We start from the raw sequence: 19,638 nt of genomic DNA on the forward strand, positions 1-19,638 counted from the left end.
TTTTTCGCAGGATGACCTTACATTTTTTTGCTGAGCCGCTCTGCGTTTGCACCTGCTGTGTTGCTGGACTAGTCTCGTTCAAATGAATGAGAGGGCTCTGTTTTTTCATGCAGAGCTACAGTTAGTCTCTGCACTTTCAGCTGTGTATAAAGGCAAAAAAAAAAAGCCAAACAATAATAAATCCCCTGGTAATTTAAAGAAAATTCATATTCAGATAGTGTTATAACTCATCCTTCTATAAGGTTCAATACCTATCTGCCTAGTTTGCTTCAGTGATAGTAAGGAGAATATGCTTGAACCAGCTGATGTACTTCACGCAGCAGAGAACCATTTCATTTTTGATGGTCATAGTGGCGCAAAACCCTTTTTATTCTGAGGCACTTAAACTAAACCCTCATGCTTACCACAGATGTGTTAGATAGCTGCTGGTATCAGGCTACCAATACTGTAGGACCTCTGTATCTCAGCATGGCATCATCTACTCTACATCTGGACACCTTAAAGAAAAAAATTCAACAAACAACAAAACGGTCACAGAGCAAGAATACTGATAGCTGTATTTTATAAGATTTATGGGGCTTTAGGGTGTTGTACCAATCAATCAATCAAGCTAGTCTATATACTGTTATTGTGAAAGCATAACGGAATATTCTTAAGGTAATGAAACTAAGTGGAGGAGAAAAGAGACAGAAAATGTACTGCAGATGATAAGAAAACCCAAAAAGGTGTGCTAATCCCTTTTAACTCCCCTACAGAAAATCACAGTGGTACATCTCTGTTTATCTTTTTTAAGCCTTGGCCCACTTTGAGTCTCTTTATAAGAATTGTGACCCACTTCCCTCCTGTGTAAAGACAGGCGCCAGTGAAAGTCAAAAAGTAGAACTTGAAAAACCAGTGCAAACCTGCACGCGCACAAATAGATTAGATTAGATTAGATAACTTTATTAATCCTCATAAGTTTGGTCTCCCATGCACAGTGACAAAAGACACACAAATCAGACAATATATGAAAGTCTGCCACAACAACTAATACACAGACTAACAAAAGGAAGTAAGTGAAATAATATCATTGTGGGGGAAATAACCATTCCACAAGTCATTATCTGATCATTTTCTATTCTGGGAGCAATAGTTCTTGACTTGTCTATTTCATCTCTTTGTCTACTGAGGTTGGCTAGGACATGCAGCTGTCTTGATAAGGCTGGCTGTCTCCTATGGTAACCAAGGTTAGGTGGAGATACACTGTGCTTTGTGCAGTCAGTCAGACTGGTTTCCTCTTTGAATGCATCGCAAGTAACCCGTGTACAGACTATGTGACTTCAGTTAACTTCAATCACTATAGTGTCTTGTTCATAGTTCAATAACCAATAGAGGCATAAATGTGTGAAGAATAACCTTATTTGGAGATAGTAAGGCAAGGATTAAATACTATTATCTGGAAGTTGACTGCAGAATTGAGTAGCATTGCAGTGTTTCACTTGTACTGTAACTCTGTCCTCATCAATCAAGCTTCAATAAATGTTCCTGCGTAAGACATCCCGATCTCCTGACAAGCTCTTCACTTTGGGTTAACCAGCCCCAGCAATTTCCTTGACAATCATCGTGGTAAAGAATTTACCGCAAAATATTAAAAACAGACCCAGGTTTTCATTTAATGCTAATGAATCGATAGCTGTATCAAAACTTGATCACTGGAAGTCTCGATCAAGATACTACCTTCCACTGTACCATAAACTATATTTTGCCTCCCAACTGTGATAGGAACATCACAGTGTGCAGTAATGGACCCATTGCAAATAGTCTAGTCAATGCAATAATTATATGTATCTTGTTTTCAAAAGGATTTTTGAAACCATTGGGAGCCGATGACTTTAGGGAAGGTGACACAGTGTACGGTTTGCACTGTCGCCTTACAGCAAGAAGATCCTGGATTCAACTCTGGCCAGCTGGCTCTGCGTTAGTTCTGTAATAGAAGGTGTTCTGCAGAGTGTGCCTCACGTCAAGCTGGGATACCTTTACTTCCTTTGAGCTATATTTGGGATAGAGAACACTAATGTGAAAAACAACTGTATCTTGGCTTTGTGCTTGATGAAAATATCTTTAAAGGGTCATGCCCCTGAAGTGCTTCATAAGCCTGATTTATAGAGGGTGTATTCACGAGTGTGTGAGGACTTACCATTGGCTTACCATTATTTCATAATAGTAAGCCAAGTAATTATGTATCAATTTTGATGTAATTGCTATGTCCCTATAATTTAAGCTGAGGTATTATGAGATATTTTATTTGATATAAGATACAATATATAAAAATATACAATTTTATTAAGTTTTACCTTGAATTTATGCAACTTAAATGACGTGTTCTACAGTGTTTCAGCAGTCATAAACATTCTTTTTATCAAATGTTTACTGATAAAATAGTGTGGATGCGTGACTCAGTGTCTTCAAGACACTGAATTTATGTGTTATATCTTTAATGGGCAGTTATTTAATATTATTGAAATAAAAACCTTTGTCATATAACAAATGTAAGTTAGCCTGTTATGTTTTATCACTTTTACTAATTCATTTTCAAGTTTGTTAATGACAGATTGAGGTTTAAACTCATCATTTCTCTTTTTATCTATTTTTATTGATTATCCATTGATTGTTATTTGCAGTAAATCAATACTAATGTACAGTACATCACTGGATGTTGGAATGCACGTATTACTGAGAGATTAGAGGTTGTGACACAGTGATGTACAGGAGGCAGAAGGATAATCACAGGTTTAAATTTGAAATCTTTTACTGCAACAGTGTGTGTGTGTGTGTGTGTGTGTGTGTTTGTGTGGGTGGGAGAAGTGCATGTATGTGTGTGTATGCTTATACCTATGTTTCACACTACATAAACAATCAGTGAACCCTTAATCAATCCAGTTCTTCCCACAGCTCACCATCATTTTGAATGATGGCACTGACATAATGACGTCCGAAGGAGCTACAACCCCTGACCTCATGGACATTGGCTGCTTCAACCTTTGACCTTTGTTGCATTGAAGCAGCCACAGTGGAGCTGTAAGTGTAAACCTGAGTCCTCGGGAGGCTTCCCACACTTCAGATACCTTCCACTTCCAATAACATCATCCTGTGGACTAATTGTGTGGACAGAACCTGAACCACTGAACCCTATTGATTGTAATCACAGAGGACACAAGGCTACATTGATTATGGCTTATCATGACTGCTTCTCAATTGCAGGGATAACACCCTAATGTTAAGGTTAAAAGACACATTGATCACTACCTAGAAAAGCTCATGTGTATTTTAAATCACAGTGCGGTCATCTTTGGTCTTAGTTGACCTAAATGGCTTTGTTTTGTCTTTGCAAGGTTAAGAGGTGTTGATACATCCACATTTGATGGGTCCAGTCCAGCTTTAAACTTGAAGTATATCAGTGTTTATGAACATTCTCTACAGACCTAATATGTGTGTAAACCATGTGAAATTCATAAATTGGTGATGTAGTGGTTTAATTCCATGTGCCAAATGAAAGACTGCCAAGAGGCAGGATGACAAGACCATTTTGATAGAGCAACTGTTGAGCTACTGTTAATTTAAACTTTTTTTTTGGACTTAACTTGTGGCAAAAATTGAAATTTGAGAAACATTCTAAATTGAAATGTGTTTTTGAAATGTATTTGCAACTATCAAAGAAAGCAAAAACACATTGATTCTGGTTCATGATACAATGAACTTTCTTTGATAAATACGTTTTTCCAGCTGTTATGAAGATGTAACGTACAGCAACCAGCCATGTTTTGTTCTCTTGTGTATTGTTAATCCAGAGGCCTCTGGTGTGTGACATCCTCATTTATAAAAAAAGTTAAGTTTCTGCAGAAGTAGTTAAAATGTACTATGTTCACTTTTAGGTTACTGATTGAGTTTGCACTGCGCATGAACATGACAGGAGTTTGAAAAGTACGGTAATTGTTGAAAGTCTTTCCTATGAATTCTTAATAATGAGGGAAGTACATTATCTGCTGGAGCTGTCGCCTGTGACATGACACTGAGATAAACTGTCAGTTTGAGTTAATCCTTATTGTGTTGAATGGAAGCTGTGAGTTCTGCTCTAACATGATGTATTTCGACACAAACACTGGCATTGGAGCGCCCCATTCTCACAATATAGAGTTTGAACAACATGCAAAATAATGACTCAGATAATGAGTCAATATAAACAATCCTACACTTTAATTTTTGATCCAAGATTTGTGTTCCTTCTCTTTGCTTGATAGTGAGTAATACAAATACATTGTTGTTGTTGTTATCACGGTAAGAGAGTAAGAGAAATATAATAATAATCAAAGTAAGACTAATTGTTTTAATGTGCTTTGAATCTTAGATTTTAGGGTTATTTCAGTGGATCATGCCCCTGAAAATGTGTCTTTAAATCTGAAGTATTTTGCTATAATATCAAATATTCAATGATAAATGTACAACAATTAAAGTAAAAGACTGAAAAAACATGGTTAGGTATCATTTATAAAGAGTTTCAGTCTAAAAAAAACTAATCTGTTTCATCTGGGTTGAGTGAGTGTCATTGGATCAGATTTGATTGACAGTGCTGGTAACACAAAATGCAGAAATGTCTTATATGTGAAATAACTAAAATTAAAAACAGTATGTTCATGTAGGATCGGCATCACTCATAGTAAGAAGCTGATTGAGAAAATGTGATTTCAGGGACTTTAATATGAACAACCTTCATGCATTTTAAGCAAATCAAACAGATTTCTTTAGATTATGTTTCACTCTTTTGAGTAATTTTATTGACATTACAAAGCAAAACAAAATATTTTCAGTCCTCTCATAGGAAGTAAAGACACTTTTACAGGCATTTACAGGCTTGGTAGTACCATACATTATAGATAACTGATATATGTTGTTATTTCACTGAAACACAGGTTTGAGTGTTTATGGAGCACAAGAGAGAGACAGATAAAATGATTTAAGAAAATGCCACTCTGCACCAATCTCACATTTATGACTTTTATCACAACATTTTTTCATCTGTATTCTAATCTCAGAATTCAAATTGGTGTCACGGTGTCACTCTTTTCTGTGCCAATTTACTTTTGCAATGTTGAAATCTTTAATTTCATCCTTTCAGTTTATTTTTAATATTTGTATGTGTCAGTTTAATGAGGGAGAAGAGGCGCAAAATTGTTCCACTGATGGTGACAGCTTCTTCTGTTCATCAGCTAAAGAGTTGTTTTACCGTCAGTGGTGTTTGCTTGTTAATATATAAATTGCATTTCTATAGATGTTGTAGAATAATTAGATACATTACACTGCACCATCATGATGTGATGCTTTTCATGTGTCATAGCAGATGAAAAGGGTTACTGTAAGCTCCGACTGCTCCTGGCCAAATGCGGCTTTAGGACAGTGACAGATGTCATGCTAATGGATGCCTGTGGTTCCTGGATCGGCAGTATTGCATCAATATCAACAGGGAGCAAGGAATCAAGCCCCCTGCCGGGAAAAATGTCAGCCATTTTAAATTTTCAGAAAGAACTTGGGAGGAGAGAGAGCGCCTGTGGAGAATTTCTCAGGAGGGAATCGCATCTGGCTTTCACATTCATCCTGTAACCTGTGAGTACATGTTGAGCTAATAAACAGTATGAAGATCACATAATATTAAATTCACATGTACTGCTGATGAAACAGCGATTCCCTCATAGAAATCAATCAAATATCTCTCCAAACATCAGCATGGTGTATGTTGTTGCTCTTACCACAAGCGACATGCTCACAGTTAATGACGGTGACATTATAACTGACATTCTCTGTGAGAAGACACACACATTGGTTTCAGAAAAGAAAATAAGCAACTATGTGATGTTTTCTCCTGTGTCAGATAACACAAAAATGTTTTTTCTCTGTCTGTTGAATATCAGGAAAGCCAACAGGTTAAGTCATTAATGTTAAGAAGTCTGGCGTCAGTCGATGTCTCTAATTTATACAAAATTGATTCCCAATTTGCATATAAATGGTTTTAACATTTACACCTGCCTATTATAGTTGTAATTTTGTTAGTCCAACAATGAACTTTCATCAGCTCTCCAAGTGTTATTAATATATCTTTGAGTAGCTTTTAATTACTAAACTTGTAACTCCTAAATTGCATTTTAAATAAGCCAGTGCTGGCTGTTGATGTTTTATTATGCAATGGTTTTATCAGGTTAAAGATAGCTGAAGTATACTGTATCATCTATGTCAGCATATTAGGTCACAAGGACAGAATCTGAGTTGACACCGCAAATGGTTATTTTATCCGTCCTATAAAACGAGGTGCTGATGCTAACAATCACATAACTAGTTCTGTGACTGCATTTAGAGGTGACTCTGCCATTCTCCCTTCAATTACTGGAGAAGATATTTCACTGGCGCACAACAGGAGGGCCTGGGCGCGACTTTATTGTGGATGAAAATATCAGTGAGGGTCCATGGCATTCAAATTCACAGGGCTTAACAGCCTGGGTGATGGACGGAGGAGAGGGGGGTGAAGAGGAGTTGCTCAAATTCAGGGCTGGAATGGGAAACAAGGTCATCAGACACAGTTTGCCATAACATAGATACATCACACACATGCAGAATGAAAATAAGTTGATTCTCATTCGAGGCTTCCCCCCTCTCCAAGTCAGTGACTTGAATGACAACTGTAGCTGGGAGAGCAGAGAATTTGCAGAGACTACACGCCCTCTCACGGCACTGTTTGTTTATACACGCATGGCAACCGCCGTGTCACTGATTCACAACGCAGCAACCAAATTAAACCGATTCTGACTGCTGCTAAAAATATTCAACTGGGAAACAAACCATGAAGCTGACATGGAAACCAGTCGAGCGTGTGCTATACCAAGAATGAGTAATTTGAACTTCTACTAGCCCGGCACACATACACAACACCCATTTTGCTCAAGCTCGTGCTTGGAGACAAGAGGACAAGCTTTTCCAAGTCTGGGTGAGCATTTGGGAGCCTGTTAGTTCAATCAAGCATTAAGTTGGCTGATGCCGATTTCCTTTAACACCCTGTGGTTGCCCGACTGTCTGCCACGCAGTTTCATAGCAGAGCATAACAGGACCATCAACCCTGCATCATTAGCTAAATACTTCTCCTATGAGCAAAAGCAAAAGGTGTGAAAAATGCGATGAGTCGCCTCCATCGACCAACTCCCGGTTCATATGTTGCATTAAAAACACAAGCAAAGTGAAGTTAACTGTAATTACAGAGCTGAATTTTTGAAGGTTTTGCCTGCTCATTCATAATTTACTTTTGCTGTTCTTTAATTCTATTGAAATAAAAAACATAGTATTTTATTCTGAGCGTAGAGCGCTTTGACCAAAGGTACTTTGAGACCTTTGTTCTTGAGGAAGAGAACAGAGGACTAACAAGATCTGCATAAAAATGTAGCTGTCAGTGCAATTTTCCAATATCCATCATGCAGCAGTCCAGCTCTTAAAAATCACACACAGAATTGTTTCTTGTTTGATGAAAATTACTTGAAAGAGATTGGTTCCCCCCACAATTCTTGTTACTTGTAAATACTTTAAATATGAGTTCTGCATCAACTACAGCTGTATTTTTTGTGGCATGACTGAAAAGAAATCTGTATCAGACACAAACCCCTCTGAACACAAAGGCAGTAAATACAGAAACGAGAGTCGTATTAATTAACAGCAACACATACAGCGTGATCTCACCTCTGTTTTTACACACCAACTGTAACAGTCTGTCTGGCTTTAGGTAAGAAAAACCAAAACAACTTAAACATATTATTTCTCTCTTATAATAAGCTCTACATCGCTAAAAGTGAATTAATTTGTTCCCTACACTGTCCCTGAGCAAACAGAGAGCAAACTAGACAACACTTACACATCATGTTCTGACATTAGTGTGCGTCATTTTTCTTGATACATATTTGCAGAAATTCATATTAAAACTACGAATATGTGTCGTCGTGTGGCAGTGTTTCAGAGCCGTTACACACATTTCACATACTGCAATGCACATAGTTATCACATGACTCAAATAGAAGCTTGAGAGAGGTTATTGAGATACAGTAAAAGTATTTAAATGGCAGTTGAGAAGGCTTAAGACTATCAAAGGTGTACAGGTTAAGTTAGCACCAGTTGTGTTAAGGTAAACCAATACAAGACACAAATACTCTCAAAAGTTTATACAAACAATCACATAAATCACTTCATTGTAGCAACCACTTTGTCAAACATATTTTTCATTTCAGAGTAATAGAAAGAAAGTTTAATTTATCATACTGAGTATCAAGTCTATAAAAGGTTCATCCGTTTATCAAGCAAAGTCTTATGTGGCTAACCTTCAAGTACATTTTTCAGCCTCTCTGTGAGAGTAAAAGTCACTTTTTTCAAATAGTAGGTGTCACATTTTAGAATGAAACTCTTCAAATATTGCTACAAAATGTCTGCATTCACTTTCTAAAGAAGATACTGAGCCATATCACAAAAAGTATCAGTTTTCCTTTTCCTCCAAATGAAACACAGATTGGCACTTTTCTGTCACAGAGGGACGCAAGAGAACAATTTTGAGTTCTGACCTTTCAACAATGTTGAATAGCCCCAGGGAGGAGCTGTCCTTTCTCATCAACTTTACAATATCTAAACGTTCCATCAAGCTTATTGTTTTATACAACAACACACTCTCGAGCTCATACCGGCGTGGTCCTCCTGCTCACTCCATCTTTAAGATCTTTCTGGAAGCAGTTGTGGACTTGCAAAAACCCAGAGTCCCTCTCAGGACTGTAGGGCCCCGCAGTCCCACTTCCACCCTTCAAAGGGTCCCTGCTGAGGGCATACAGAGATATATCTCCCATGGGCAACCCCATCCCCAACCCTCCTCCTCCGCTGCTTCCTCCGCCAATCTTCATTCCCACTGGGGAGGGCTCACGGGATGGGTCAGTCGATCTGGAGCTGGAGCGCGAGCGCCTTCGTCGGTAGCGGTAACTTGGGATGCGAGAATATGGCGAGGAGGAGGAGGTGGTTTTGATGAAATCACGTCTGGCTCGGAAGCGCGTCTCTTTGTTTTTCTCGATATATATGTTGACAGCAAGAACGCCCACTGACTCGGCCACGATGAAGGAGAGGGCGCCGAAGTAGAAGGACCAACCGTAGTTGTACTGGTTTTTCTTGTCCTCGTCTTTCTTATCACTGGGATCGCCGGCATTGCTGGAGATGTAGACGATGATGCCAATGATGTTGCTCAGGCCTGAAGAAAGATAGAGGAGGTTAGGGGCTCAAAAACAACATAAAATACACACCCATGAAAGACATAAAATTACATTAAAACACAAACAATTCCATAAATAAATAATAGCAGCTGTGCAAAGATGCATTAAAAAGTAGTGAGAGTCTATTTGGCCTTGTTTAAAATGAATATTGCAGTGTGAAACCAAACTAACAGTTCAACCAAACTAATTTCACAGCTGAAAAACAAGCAGCTGATGTTGTGCAGAAGCGTTAATGTGTCATTTCGGATAACTAGCGCAATGTGTGCACCATTAAAAAAGGCACCAACACAGTACACCAGAGCTGACATCACGCTAGCTTGCAGCATGACAGAAGTTAGTGCTACCAGTTGGGTGGTATTTAATTGCAGCCCAGCTGTCACTTTAACATGATGTGCAGCAGGTGAGCTTCCTAAAACTGCTGTAGATTTCATCAGCAGATCGGAGATGTGGTACGAGCTGCTCACCATGTCAGTGCTGCTACCCGTTAGCCTCCTGCTAGCAGACTGCGCTCAATCACGGAGTTGAACTGATGCAATGTGTACTGTAGCACAATGCTAACGATCTCTCTATAAATGCAGCTCATGGAGACATTTTAATCATTCACAATCTAATAACGTCATATCCCACACCGCTACCTTTAACACCTGAGAAAATCATTTTTACAAGTTAGGCCTCTTAATTATTGAGTGGAAAGAAAGACGTTTCCATCATGACAACACAACTTTCCTGTAGATTTTCACCATTCTTCTAACATTCCTCTTTGCATATGAAATTAGAGCTATGGGCAATTCATTTGTTTCACCATGCATGTATCTCAAAAACAACAAAAAATTCCAAAGGCACATATGTTGCATTTTTTGTTGAAATACAGAAAAAGTTTGTATATGTTAAAAAGAATGAGGCAACAAAACTTGTCTGCCTGTTCCTTCCCTTATATCTCTCTCCTCTTTTCTATCTGTGACACCACACCGAATATATTTGTTGTCGCCCCAGTTTGTGTGTTTTATCTGTGGTGCACTGTCACTGTCAGCCTTGTCCTACCTGCAGCCACAAACAGGATGCCGGCACTGAGCAGGATGTTGTTCTTGCTGCTGTAGATACGTCCAACCCCGACACACAGGCCACCCAACATGAGCAGAATGGTGCTGAGGATGGGGAAGAGGCTGGAGGCACGCACTATACCTGTGAATATCAGATTGAGAGACATAGCGTGGCCTTAGTGTCGATACGAATGGGGAAACACAACGCTTCAAATATGTAGCATGAGAGCTAAGCAGTAAAAGCAGTAAAAAGTTGTAGGATTAGTCACTGATAACATAACATACAGTAGTAATAGTCCTGGCAGTAGACTCTCCTTTTATCTCTGTTTTAGTCTCCACCTACTCCTGGGGGAAATATCTGGCTCTTTAACTGTTAAATCGTCCACTATGTTCACCAGCTTGCTTTGTCTGTCTGTTGTTTGGTGCTGGGCAGGTAGTGTACAGTGGGTTTATTAGAGCCTTTTCACTGAAAACAGCAGGTGGGAACAAGGTTGATGAGAGTGGCGAGAGTGAACTGACACATTACAGCTGCACACTGAAAAACCTCTGCAGAGTTGAGGGGAACTGTAGAGTTGGGTGATAATTCTTTGTGGGTTCTTCATCACAAGCAACACCTTTCACATTGCCTACAGTAATTACATCCTTTGTTAATTCAAAACTATCGATTAGAGCAGCTTTAATTGTATCGTATTCATTAAAATGCACTGTGCTTTAACATAAGAATTATGTGTCTAGCAGAATTACTTGTAGAGGAAAAAAGGGAGTGAGAGAGGAGCGGAAACTACTTTGAGTCTAAGTGATGAATACTTCCACAGATAGAAAGGCCTGCTTAGCAGACGCTCTTGCCTTTCCATGACACTAACCAAGTGAGTGCAGGCTTTAATTTTCATGAGCTTATTGAAATTCATCAATACAGGCAACAGCAGAGATGGGAACAGTTGCTTAGGGGCACAGGGGATAAACCAAATGTGGTATAGCGAGTGAGGCTGATCTTAGACCTCAAGCAAAATGATAGTTTAGACAATTTTCAGTCTAGTCGCATGAGGTGACGTTTTCATGAAACTACCTTGTCCAAATGTGAGATGTGCTCTTACGTGGGTGAAGTCATGTTTTAGACAAGCACTATTACACAACAGCATCCAACACACTTCATCATCTCTTTAGCTCCAATTACTGTCATGACATCAGGCTTTTATGGGGGAGGGATAGAGATGTCATGACACGTTAAGTACCCTCCTGATAACTCCATCACCCCTTGGAAAAAAAGAGGGCGGATTAAGGGTTGAAGTGTTTGAAGATGAAGATGTTGCATTGACTTACGTAAGATGTACTCTGAGCTGTCTGTATCGTAGTCGTTATCCTCTGGAAAATGATTGATCCGAAAACAGCTTCCTTTGTTGATACCTGGGGAGAAGCCAAAAGCACACCGTGTGTGTGAATGTGACAAATGGCAATATCAACCAACAGTTAAGAGAAAATACTGTGTCTTGGAGGTCGACGTGCTCCAATTACGATAGAGGTATAAAAGGAATTACGTGCTCATCATCCACTTCCTGAGACAAATGAAATGTAGAAAATTGGAGTCTCTCTTTTTTGGTAAAGAATATCTAAATGAATGCTGATCTGTCCTGTTTCCATCTTTAACCATGTCAGAAACCATTTGAGGACAGGCTGCTCTGGATCTGTGGTTCTGAAGTTCTCGAGCCCTCGGGCACCTTCCATTCAAAGTCTCTTCACTGAGAACATCTTCCCTCCACTTTTAAGAGAATAAAACATTGGAGCATTATGAATATTGAAAGGTTAGACTTTGAATTAAGAGTCTGACGCTTGATTTTTTTCCTCACCACATCCCATCATTTCTGTCTTTGTTACTGTGTTAGCTGCTTTGGAGATATGCTAGACACCTGCAGATGTATCAGTGGACATGGTAATCCTCCACTAAACACATAAACTAATCCTAACCCTAAACACAGCATGGATTCTCACTTCACTATGCAAAAGAACTTTTGTTATTCTTTGTGACAGTGCAAAAAGTTTGACAAAAGACAGTGCTGACATTTTTTAGAAAATATGCATTTCAGAGGAAAACATTCTACATACTTCATGTTGAAATTTCCTAATTTTGATGGTAAGATAAAAGTCATGCTGCGTCATGCTACCTAAGCCAAATAGAGCCTCTAGCTGTTGGACATGTCCTGGTAAATCAGAGGAATTCCAAACAGCTGATGTGAAAAAAGTTAACATAGGAAACCTAGAAAAGCTGATGTTATCCAAAAATGTTATTCCAGCCAATGGTCAGGCTTTCACTTTCTCAGTATAACTTCTGTAAGTTGACTTTTGTTTGTATACTGTACATAATTGATTAAAGATGTATCCAGTGATTTGTTTGTATAAATAAACTGCAATTACATCATCAAGAAATCTGAAGTTTTACATATTTCTTACTGGACAAAAGTCATCTATCGAGTTTACAGCATTTGACTGTTCTGCATATTAGCCTTATTTAGAGGTATTGAGTTTTTGGCCACTTGTAGCTGTAATGGAGCAATTTTGTGACAAGCGTATCCTTTGTTTTTATGTATCACGTAAACACTCGTGAGCGTTCAGGTGATACGACGCACGGTTTTACGCTACAGCTTCAATGATTAATCAATTAATCGATTAGTTGATAGAAAATTAATCGTCAACTATTTTGAAAATCAAATAATCAAAATGTAATTTTTCAAGAAAAAATGCATTACATTACTGTAAACTAAGTATTTTGGGGGTTTTGAACTGTTGGTCGGACAAGACCTTGAGGACATCACCTTAGACTCCAGGATGTTGTGATGAGCATTTTTTCACCATTTTCTAATGTTTTATTGACCAAATGATTAACTGTAAAAATAATCGACAGATTAATCGATTATAAAAATAATCATTAGTTGCAGCCTTATATACTATTCCGCTAATTGACAGACAGTGGCAGTAATGCACCAAGAAGTATAGCGATGCGCCTTCAAAGGTATGGAAGAAGAAGAAAAATGCATTAAACAGGTTTGTTCTTCATCAATGATACATACAATGTGTTTTGGTGAGAAACAGGGAATGTAAACATAATTATGTTTATTTAGAAGAAAACTCCACCTTTAAAGCCACTTACAGTCTGTGTGTGGCCTACTGTTGACATTCAGCCTCACATAAATGTGTCGTTGCAAACAGCTATAAGTGGCTTTCCAGTAATGTTTGGGGGATGTTCACCATTTGCTGTGGGTGTGTCCCACGGTGAACTGGGCTGTGACTACAAAGATCAAAAGCAGTGTTAACATCGGCTTATTAACTGCTCTCACTTGCTGCTTCTTTTATGCCTGAGTGGTAGACAGCTCAACAAGATAAGTGACACATTTTGGGCTGAAAAAGTTTTATGAGGTAGGAAATATATTTACCATGTATGTTAGGCCATCAGGATACAAACAATGTGAATTAATGAATGTAAACAAAAGACTGTATAAAACCCCACGAGACATCTTTAATGTATGTTCCCAACTTAGTATATTGACATGATTTCATTTAGTCATTAGCACATTGTTGTCTGCAGATTTTACAGTCTTTACAGTCAATGTCTGAGAGACTGCTAGGAAAGAGAATGACTCAGTCTGTCTTTTTTTTAACACTATTACCAGTATAGATGTCTCATCACCCACTTCTCTCCCTTCTATGCCCTATAAGGTTTTCCTCTTCAACCCCCTCTCAGTTTCCTTTTGATTTTTTATGTACCAAGCACCCTCTTTGGATTGATATAGATGCACAATCACAGTGATAAAATGTTCAATATACCGAATATATATGTGTTTCAAGATCTGTTTCAGTGTAATTGGATGTTTTTTTTCCAACAGGTCTAGGAAGAAGCAGTAAAAGATAGCAAGATTTTTTTTAAGTTGTATTTTTTAAGATCAAACAAAAAGTGAAGATGTCAAAGTAAAATTACTCTATCAATAAATAACACACAGAAGGCCGGCAAGTTAATAATGAGAGGGATGACGGTGAGAAAGATAGAGAGAGAAAGAGAGTGAGCTCAGTAGGGGAGGAATTTCCCCAGAGCCTATCTGTCTGAGAGACCGGAGCCCATCTTTTATTACTCAGCATAGCTTCACCATGGCAACCTCCCCCCGGCAACCCAGAATCACATTTCTAGCTCCACTTCTCAGAGGACGCCTTTGACATCTTACTAATGTATTCACCAGGCTAGCACACACTCACACACACACACACATACACACACTTGGATGCTTCACAGAAACCTAAAACACATTCACACACAAACACAAACACAAAGTCTTGCCACAAAAGACCAGAGAGCAGCCTTTAAGATACAGAGAAGCTTGAACAATCACATTTTAAGAAAAAAAAAAAAACCTGAGATAGTGGCTCACACCACATCAGCAGGATTTGTCCATTTGAAGTTGGGAAAAAATGTCTGCTTGAAACACATCATATCTTTCATTGCCACTCATGCATCTTCACTGATCAGTGGTGAGTGGCTTAAGTGAGAGTTCTTGTTTTATTTCAGCATGACTGGCTGCAGAACAAGACTTCACTTTGTCTCCTTTAAAAGCTCGTTCTCCATTATTGCTCACCTTCAGTCAACCTCCTCCTTGTTCTAAAAGACACGACACTCATACAGACGTCTGTTTGGCACGCAGAGACAAGCCTTATTTCTTCTACAAGGTTAGCCAACGTGTCCCGGGGCTTACCCATTATTTATGCCATTCATTTGACCTAATACAACCGGTTAGACTCCATCTTGTTCTGTGTCTCTTCCTAGAAGAGATTTTCTCCGAAGTGGACAATAAAATGAGTGGTCAGTTAGGGCTTCAAAGAAAGCAAAGTGAAGTTAAAGCTGTGATCCTTATTCATTCCTTTAAAAAAAAAAAAAATCAGCCACAAAGGGAAATGTATACATGGTAGACTGTAACCCAAAGAACAATCTATCCAATTTCCTGTTTGTTTGAGGTCACTACAATTTTAAAAGTAAGCCTATGATTGGATGTTATCAACTCCTTTGGCCTCAGAGAGCTCCAGTGGTAGATATAGGTGTACCACCAGAGAACAGCTTGGTCCAATTTCACAACAAATGTTTAGGAATACAGGCAATATGATGTGTGTGTGTGTGTGTGTGTGTGTGTGTGTGTGTGTGTGTGTGTGTGTGTGTGTGTGTGTGTGTGTGTGTGTGCTTTCAGTTTCAGCTCAGCTTCCAACGAGACGAGCAGGGAAAGAGAGGATGGTGGAAAAGACGACAGATGTTTAAGAGCAGCGTGCACTCCTCACTCTCACTCTCACCGATGAGACTCTCAAGGGTTTGAAGCGCAAGAGAGGGAATTCTTCTTTTGAATAACTTTACAGGTAATCCATAAATAGTAATGCATTTTTAAAAAAAAATAAAATTCCAGTAAGAATAGAGGCAGTACAGAACAAAAGTGCATGGAGTGTGACTTCTATAATGGCTACAGCATATGAGACAGACTTCTGGGAAAGTGTTGGACCCCCACAGATCTCTTGACATGTCTCAGAGATATTGGTTGCCCCGACAAGTATTCTCTTGTGATCAATATGGAAATTATGAATGTATTTCAAATAATGATTGTCCTTGAATTATCCATCTTTCTGTCATATGCTTATAATCATCATCTCTCATATCACTGCAGCATCTGTCTGGTAAAACAAGAACAAGCAAACATACACATGCAAAAGTATCACATATAGGCAACTAAAATCTGCAAATCTTCACAAAGAGAATAATTTACAAGTCAGCAACTGACTAGTTCCAACTTATAGTTGGTCATGATTGGTCCTCTGCATCTGAGGTTGTCTTGCAAAGGTACACACACATATTTACTTATACATGTTAGTTAATATGTCAGTTAAAAGGAACGAAAGAGTGGAGATTTCAGCACCAGCAGGAGTGGACAGCGCCACAGCAGCAGGGGCTGATGGAAGACGTCATTGATGACAACTTTCACGGATCAAGTGATTGACTTCATTGATTTTGCTTCTTTCTAATGAAGCGATTGCGCGCAGTGATGTGCAAACGTACCCGAACAACAACAACAACAAGCTGCTCTCACAACGCAAGAAGCCCAACCCAAAATCCTCAGGATCAGGGATATGCAGCAAAATAGCTGAGAAAATGTTGACAGGATTTCATGAAGCAATAAGTCAATCCCTTGCTAAAATGTTACTTCTGAACTTATTTCATCAGTCTAAGCAATTTCATGGAGGGAGTTGCCAAGCAACTGTATCGCGTTAATGAGAAAATCAGAACAGATTATTTCATTAATACCAGGCAAGCGGCATTTCTTGCTTGATAAACAAAACGTACAGCATAGTCCACTAGTTTCAGCTGTATGTCATGATCAAACCGTTGTTTCGTCTTTTTCAGTGAATAATTTACGGGGGAAACTGGCGCAAACGTAGGATTACGCATGCCTTTGCGCGCAACAAGCAGCAATTTCCCTCCACTTTGTCTTGTACAATTTAACGTCCGTGTAACTTTCGAAATACCATTTCATGCATTTAACAACAAAATTTTCACTTCTAATGGCTTTAAATTGCTGATTTCCATAACTGTTGAAAATGCTTGTGTACTTTTTTTTTTTTACAAAGCGTTTCTGGGATTTTGACGCGGAGCTCTCATGGGAGCATTTGTTTAAATTCTGTTTTATTCCACTCACCAAACGAACAGCATCATGGCAATTTAATCAACCATACTGCATATAGTGTCACCTCCCAACCGTAAAATACCGAGTCAAAGTCAATAACCAGCAGGAGATCAACTGGCACATCACCTGTGCCAATATGAGCCCTTGTATACAATAAAAAAAAGTTTGTGAGATAACGGACACTAACTTATCAGACTGTGTTTTACCTTCGATACAGCATATCCTCCACAGCCCGGAGTGCGTCAGGTCGCCTTTGACTTTCTTGGTTTGCATCTGGGTCTCGTCTGTGGTGACATTAGTGGTGTTGCAGATGTACGCCCGGGAGTAAAGCCAGTAGTCGGTGCCGATGGCGATGGTCATGAGGCTGAAGGCGGCGAAGGCCCCCACGATGGCCAGCAAAGTCTGAACCCTTCGGTCACACCATGCCATGGCGTCTCATAATGTGTGGATCCTCCAAGGCAGCTTACGCACACGGCGAGGAGCGCATGGTGCCCATCATCAACAGGAGAAGCGCTTGCGTCTCGCGGTTTTTCCCTCTCATTAAGCCAAGTCTCGATCCTTAACTGCTTGATTTCTGCTGCTCTTCCACCCAAACTTCAGTCGGAGTTCAATCCATGACGCCGAGTTTGACCACGATTGCAGGTTTTGTTTTATTCCTATGTCCTCATTCCTGCCACAGGTGGAAATTTCAAAAAAACAATCTGGGAACGCGTTCATCGAAGAAGTACACTTTTATCATTCATTTGAAGGAAGTTAACGATATCTATATCGATCACACACCATCATGGCTTCTTTTCAGTTTACAGTTCAATAGTAAACTGCAGGGTTTGACAAAAGATGCAGCATCGTTCATGCAGACCACACCTTCCACGGCTGTGGCCAGGCCAATGGGAGACGGCGAGTTGAACAGCTGGTGGAAGAAGAAAACATTAGACCTAAACATATATAGTGATGTTAGATAGCAATTTGACATATATACATACATACATACATACATACATACATACATACATACAATTAAGAAACAGTTAAGTAGGTCCACTCTGCAAACGACACCTCCTCCACCTATATATATAAAAAACCCAAAACACGTACACAGAACATACACACATCATCATGCATGCACTTCTGGGTGTCAAATGTTTTCAAAAACATCTACAAATCAAGAAAAAGATGAAAACCACCACCACTGACAGCAGAGTGGAGATTAGAGAGATTTGATGTGCGGCAGAACTACTGCAGCAGCAACTTTAAAGAAGTTGAAAGCATCACTACTGATGAAATATTTCTTAAAATCATCCATCAAAACCACTTTGAAGTTGGAGCAGTCTGCTTGCAAGATCACCCAGCTCACGCAAGTAGATAAAACAGACATAAATCTTCGCCACGAGCAGAGACGCAGATTCCATGTTCCTAAATGAATGCAGTCTTATAACGTCTAAGTTAGGACCGGGGCCTGTCGCTTTAAGCCCTCAGCTTTTCTGTCTTTTCTTTTTCACACTGACACAGAGAGAGAGAGAGGCAACCGCAGAGGGCCTGCAGGGTTTGGCCCAGGCTGTAACTGCACTGTATGTACTGTCCCATCTTTGACTGGGGGCCCTATCCTATGATCCCAGGCTCCGAATCACTTCCTGGCTCCTGCAAAGAGAGAGCAAAAACAATGCATGTATGTGTGTGTGTGTGTGTGTGTGTGCACGCACGATGGGAGAGACTAGATAAGCCCGAGGATCATGAGGGAAGAAGGAGGAGAATGAGGATTAGGAGATAAAGTGGGGAAGAAAGGAGAGAGAGGTGTGTGAGATGGATGGTAAAAATGAGATTATGATCAAGGAAAGGGACAAAAAAAAAGGGAGCATGCAGGATGAGTAGAGAGAGGCAGGATACGGAAAAGAGTTCACTAGTTTCACATTTTACATATTAAGACTGGAAAGCAAGTGATGAGAATGTAGTTGTGCAGTTTGAGTTGGAATACGTCTGCTGCACTTAAATCATCTTTCCAAAGGGGTGAGAGTGGGGAAGTCACAGCAGGTGAGCAGAGAGAGGCCAAGAAATGTGATCTTTCACATTACATCAGCAAACAGAAAATTTAATCTGGCAGAATAAGTTACACTGCTCATAAAGACTTTATACCACCATATATGTTATTTTCAGCAATTTTAGATGCTGCCTTGTCTCTACTGTAAGTCTCTAACCCATTGCATATGACAAGGGTGACTTGAGAAACTCTGCAGTGTAGATTTAACTATGAATCTGAAACTCAGAACTTTCTCCTGGTTTTCCAGCCACGCTGTCCCACTTTATCTCAGTCAGTGTGTCTGTGATTCTTCCCTTCATATGCCCCATTTGGTTTGGCAGCCAAATATATTGTCCTTGGGCTATTTTTGCATCCTGAAAAGATTTTGAGTGCTGCTTTTTATTAGTACAAAGGACCTGTGGGCTTTTTACCTAGCCTGTGTGTGTGAAGTGACTGACTAATAGGAGTACACAGAAGTCACTGATAATGAGTTTAATTCTCATCATCGCAATGTTCCAAACTTTTTTTCTTTTTTTCCAATTTCACTTCTTCTTCATCTCTCCCGTCTCCAGCTTCTC

General features: G+C 39.4%; 1 protein-coding gene across 1 annotated transcript; it reads right to left on the minus strand.

Moving 5' to 3' along the window:
• Positions 1 to 4,793: 4,793 nt before the first annotated feature.
• On the minus strand, positions 4,794 to 17,846 carry LOC121906089 (voltage-dependent calcium channel gamma-4 subunit-like). Its single transcript, XM_042424761.1, has 4 exons — positions 17,253 to 17,846; positions 11,669 to 11,752; positions 10,350 to 10,490; positions 4,794 to 9,286 (listed from the first exon to the last, which is right to left on the minus strand). Exons 1-4 carry the CDS (start codon positions 17,473 to 17,475, stop codon positions 8,730 to 8,732), a joined length of 1,005 nt encoding a protein of 334 aa, XP_042280695.1. The 5' UTR covers positions 17,476 to 17,846; the 3' UTR covers positions 4,794 to 8,729.
• Between the last annotated feature and the right edge of the window lie 1,792 nt (positions 17,847 to 19,638).

Source organism: Thunnus maccoyii, chromosome 2 (assembly GCF_910596095.1).
Source record: "Thunnus maccoyii chromosome 2, fThuMac1.1, whole genome shotgun sequence".
NCBI lineage: Eukaryota > Metazoa > Chordata > Actinopteri > Scombriformes > Scombridae > Thunnus > Thunnus maccoyii.

Excerpts from the sequence above, each read along its gene's own strand:
- LOC121906089 (XM_042424761.1), bottom strand. The coding sequence starts at position 17,475 with ATGGCATGGTGTGACCGAAGGGTTCAGACTTTGCTGGCCATCGTGGGG. Across the intron at positions 10,491-11,668 it reads CAGCTCAGAGTACATCTTAC|GTATAGTGCGTGCCTCCAGC; the intron begins GTAAGTCAATGC and ends TGATATTCACAG. Across the intron at positions 9,287-10,349 it reads CATCCTGTTTGTGGCTGCAG|GCCTGAGCAACATCATTGGC; the intron begins GTAGGACAAGGC and ends ATCTTTCTTCAG.